The sequence below is a fragment of the Seriola lalandi genome, unplaced genomic scaffold (assembly GCF_002814215.2).
Source record: "Seriola lalandi dorsalis isolate HSWRI2012SDOR001 ecotype SW California unplaced genomic scaffold, Sedor1 jcf7180002054680, whole genome shotgun sequence".
NCBI lineage: Eukaryota > Metazoa > Chordata > Actinopteri > Carangiformes > Carangidae > Seriola > Seriola lalandi.
In genome coordinates this window covers 1,652,952-1,657,931 of record NW_019525233.1, presented here as the reverse complement: position 1 = coordinate 1,657,931, position 4,980 = coordinate 1,652,952, and the positions used below count along the sequence as shown (strand labels likewise).

Genomic DNA, 4,980 nt, shown 5'->3' with positions numbered 1-4,980 from the left:
CGACTCAAACCTTCATTAATATTACAAACAGAACATAATACTTGAGCAGCAGGTTGTTACAGAGAGCAAAAGACTACATGTATCATGATCATGGTTAGTCAAACTAACCTGTTGAACATAGACTATGTTAGTTTGTAGGCAGCAGAATTTGTATGAAAACAAGAGCATGTGCATGATACAGACTAAACAGGGACCACCTCTTAAAAACAGGGTAACTTTAATACTTTGGCACAAACACATTATTACTGTTGCATGACAAATACTGACCACAAGAGAAATTACATGACAAAAAACCTTTAGAAATAATAGTAAAAAATAATAATATTACACAAAACCAAAATTATGGCTCCCAAGAATTTCCATCAAATTCAACTTTTTTTTTTACAATCATAATGAATATATATCAAATATATACACTCTTAACTGTACATGTTAATGTTATCCTGCTTCAGTATCAGCAACAGCACTGTTCAATAACATATCACATATTGAGGTAACGGTTTCAAATTCAATTGCATGTGGAAATAGCGCACAAACCCTATGGTTTCCAGAAAAACAACTTAAACTTTACACACATGTAAATGTTGTACATTCATGGCAAAGCTATTATTTTTTTGCAATAGCAAAATAACACTATAACGATGTAACAATAGCAGGTCCATTCACAGTCACGATAGCCACTCCAAAGACTATTCACTGATGTCTTTCTCATAGATCTAAATGCAGATGTCTCTTTAGTTACTGTTCCGATTGAAACACCAGCCAGTTGCCGAGTCATTGTGACTGAAGCTCCTGCCGTCTGTGCCCCGACAATAAACCCTCTTCCGAAGTCACGTAGATCTTTGCATCATTCAATAGTGTAGGTGGATTCTTAAGACCTGATTTAAACACCTTATAAAGTTAAGTACAGCAGTCATGTGTGAATGTTTCTGAAATAATAAAGAACATGCCTTTGCCTTGTGTGGAAAAAAATGGCTATTAAGCATTATACATTAATACGATTGTTTCTATATTTGTTTCAGTCTTCAATTAATGGTTCTTCCACACTTTTATGTTGAACATATACCCTTTTTACATACATTAGCACATGATGCGTATGTGCTCATGCATTTTCTTGGTACGGTGAGTCTCTCTAACCTCTTATCTGCTCTGTTTTCAGCTGAATCTGAAATCCTAATATAACTTTCTTCCCTTTTACATTGTTTTAAGTGTTCAGATCTCAAAGCACTCTGCAAGGAGCAGATAACTGGAGGACTTATGGATGCTTTCCAAATGAGCCTGTGATCCTCTTCCAATGCCACCACATGTCACAGCCATCAGCCCAGCGCCAGCTTCACTGGGGGCACTAGAACACGCACTTAGACTGGAGGAAAACAATTCTCATCACACTGCCGTCCACGTGTGCAGTTCTAAACTTGATGTCTTCAATTGGCCAAAGATGCCTTGATAGGCTTTCATTCTCCCTGAAACATCCCAGTAATGTTCAGGGCACTTCTGAATTAAAGTTTGATCGAACTGCACCACTGTGCCATTCATTGAATCTCACTGCTATTACATCACCTGCAAAGAGAATTTAATAGTAATAGAGTTAACACAGCAGATAGGCTTACAGAATGTGAACCACAAAACACAACTGAAGCAGTTAAGATAAAAATGTCATCCAACTCATTTCATTACATTGTGATAAAAAAAATGGACATTCAGATTATATTTCCTCCCTCTCTGTCTGAGAGACGGGCAGATACTTGTGCTTTATCCGTGTATGTATTTTTCTCTGGTTTGAAAAGGGCAGGGATCAGATTTACTAAAGTGATCTCACATTGCCCATCCACCAGTTTAGGTTGGTGGTTTATTCATGGTTGCAGGACTCTGTCAGTCAGAACCGATCAAACAATTTTAAGCCAAGTTTTTGGGGACTTTAATTTCTCTTTGTTTATACTATTCTTTGCTATTTACACCATAATAAACATTCAGAAGGGAAATCAAAATTATATAATAAGATGATTACTGATGTTGCAGAGCTTGCAGGTACATTCACTTGGAACAAATATACATGACACTTAATCATGTATCTTTATGAGGCCTGTTTCCCATTGTCCATTGATTCTCCAAAAGCCTCAGAACCTCTTAAAGTGTCTGTGTGCTGCACCCTCTGAGTCTGTCTAAATATGGGACACCTTTTCCAGATCCTCCATGATCAGGTCCTGTTCTTTGATATCATTTTTACACCCCTCTTCCTGAAATGAGCACTTCCCATTTCCCACTAACACTGATTGAACTCCTGAGCCTGATCTGCTGAGTGTGGCGGGCCGGACGGGGAGCACAGCGTTCCCTCTGATCCGATGGGAGTAGGTCTTCTGGTGCCCCGTGTAAGCGGAGCACAGCTGGAATTTGAAAGCCGCCTGAAAGCCTCTGCGAAAGTTCTCGTTGAAGAACCCGTAGATGATGGGGTTGACGCTGCTGTTGAAGAAGGCCAACCAGTGAGCCAAGGGATACACGTAGATATTAATGACACGATACTGGTGCTCCGTCAGGCTGGCGTAGTCGCTCAGCATCATCAGCGTCCACAGAGGCAGCCAGGAGAGGATGAAGAGCAGAGCCACAACCAGCAGCATCATTATCACCCTTTTCTTTTTCCTTGATATTGTGTGACGACCTTCCATGCTCATTTTGTTGTTGCCACTCCCTTCGCCAGACACAATTCCACTGCCCCTCAAGGGAGGAATAGCGGTCTTGAAGAGGGTGAAGCCGATGCGGGCGTACATGATGACGATGAGGCTGAGTGGGGCAAGGTAGATGTTAGCAAAGAGGATGGTGGTGTAGATTTTCCGCATCTCCTGATTGGGCCAGTTTTCCCGGCACCAGTAAAAGGGGCGAGTGTCGTTGTCGTGGCCGAGGACTATCCGCACCCTGTGCTCCTTTGTGACCTGGAGCATGACCCCCGAGGGACACATGATGGACACGGCCAGGACCCAAATGATGACGATAATTAGCTTGGAGGTGGCAATGGTGAGCTTCTGCTTGAAAGGGTAGACAATGGAGCGGAACCTGACACAAAGGGGATTGAAGGAAACGCATTGAGGAGGGGGAGCCTCTTGGGATAACACACACTCCCACACAAGCACTTAATAACCAGTAACACAATTACAGCCCTCACCTGTCAACAGCTATTGCCACTAGCGTGAACACAGATGCAGACACGGATATCCCTTGAACCATCCCACTCAGCTTGCACACTACGCTACCAAACGGCCATCCTGCAGGGAAGAGGAAAACTGTTAAAATCGAGTGTAAAAACATAAAGACAAGCAGACTGTATGAATTATTTAAATATTAAAATGAATCCTAACGGGCAGAAAGTAGGTGAACATTTCACTATTTCCAAATTAAATCCAATACAGCAGCCACAGTTATAAATTGATGAGGGCATTTTCTTATTCTCTCATATTATTAAGTAGAGAACAAGTTGAACTAGACATAAAGACTTTATACCCTGACCTGTTATGATGTTGTCCACCAGAGTGGTTGGCATGCAAAAGATGCCAACCAGCAGGTCGCTGATGGCGAGGTTGAGGATAAACAAGTTGGTGACCGTGCGCATGTTCTTACTGCGCAGCACGATGAAACACACCACCCCGTTGCCCACCATGCACACCACGAAGATGAGCAGGTAGGAGATGGTGAAGACTGCAGCCACAGAGGGCTTGTGGAGGTAGAAGTCGACATAGGTGATGTTCTGGTGGGTCAAAAGGTTTTCCTGTGATCTTGAGGAATCGGAAGGGTTCAGGTTCTCCCAGGAAGCATTTAGAACTAAATTCTGGGTCATGGTGATATCTGGCTTTCAGAGAGAAAGAGTAACGGAAACAGAAGTAAAACACACAGATAACCTATTATGTTCTCAGTGCATGTGCTCTGGGTTAAAAAAAAATCTGAAATCCTCCCTTGATAAAATCAACCAATTATAAACCAGTGCCATTACACACATCCTCCCAGTGGGAGTGGAATCCTGCAGACAGGAAGAATCAATTAGTAATTACATAAAAAAATAAAACCTTTCTGAAAATCAATAGTCCAATTGCTGTCTCTTTTGATTTTTGTAGCTGGGTTGATCCAGTCAAGTGCGTGCTCTCTCACACCCTGTAAAAACAACATGCTGACTAAAATGACCAATCTGTTCGATGAACAGTGCAGTAGCTTGCCAATAGGTTACATCAATCATCTGGATCCGTTGCTGTGGGAAGGAGGGATGTTACTATTGACTCTGTCTGACAGTTATGTGATTGGTAAATTTTACACATCTAGATGGATTTTTGGAAACTAATTTTCTAAACCTTTCTGCAAGGTTAGTCTCCTGCCTTCTGCAGGATGGTGTTTGTTTATAAGATTTTTTTTTTATTTCATGCACTCACTATACAATTATTTATAATGATTGTCAAATCCAAGTGTGTGTGTGTGTGTGTGTGTGCTTATGCGTGTATGTATATGTGCATGTGTGTGTTTATGTATGTGTGTGTGTGTGCTTGTGCATGTGTGTGTGTGAAAATGGTTTGCAGTGGCATAAACAAACCAAAGTAGGCCAGGTTTACTCTTTGATGAATATTTGATCAATTTCAGGTGATCAATCAACATGTGTATTTTAATAAGTAATTTCGTTACTAATTGATTTTATTTTCACACTTACTATTGCAATTTATTTTCAAAACCTGTAAGAAATAAATTTTAACACAGTTATGCATAAAAATGAGCCGTTGAAGCCTAAACTGTGGATTTAAGATCAAAACTGCCGGTGAAACTGTGACAGTTTGATTCTCTCTGCGACCTTTGTGTTTCTCTGCCTTTAAGAAGATAGTCTGAGTAAAGGAGAATATTTGATTATAGCTGCACTGCTAGATATACTTTCTTAGTCACACAATCACATTCATCCTGCTGCTCATTATACTGTAGCAATGACTGAGTAACATAATCTAAGAAAATACATGG

At 40.8% G+C, this 4,980-nt stretch overlaps 1 protein-coding gene across 1 annotated transcript; it reads right to left on the bottom strand.

Annotated features, from left to right (window-relative positions):
* Positions 1-366: 366 nt before the first annotated feature.
* LOC111666841 (neuropeptide FF receptor 2-like) lies at positions 367-3,834 on the bottom strand. The gene is made up of 3 exons (XM_023422351.2): positions 3,499-3,834; positions 3,158-3,257; positions 367-3,048 (listed from the first exon to the last, which is right to left on the bottom strand). Exons 1-3 carry the CDS (start codon positions 3,824-3,826, stop codon positions 2,163-2,165), a joined length of 1,314 nt encoding a protein of 437 aa, XP_023278119.1. The 5' UTR covers positions 3,827-3,834; the 3' UTR covers positions 367-2,162.
* Positions 3,835-4,980: the final 1,146 nt, after the last annotated feature.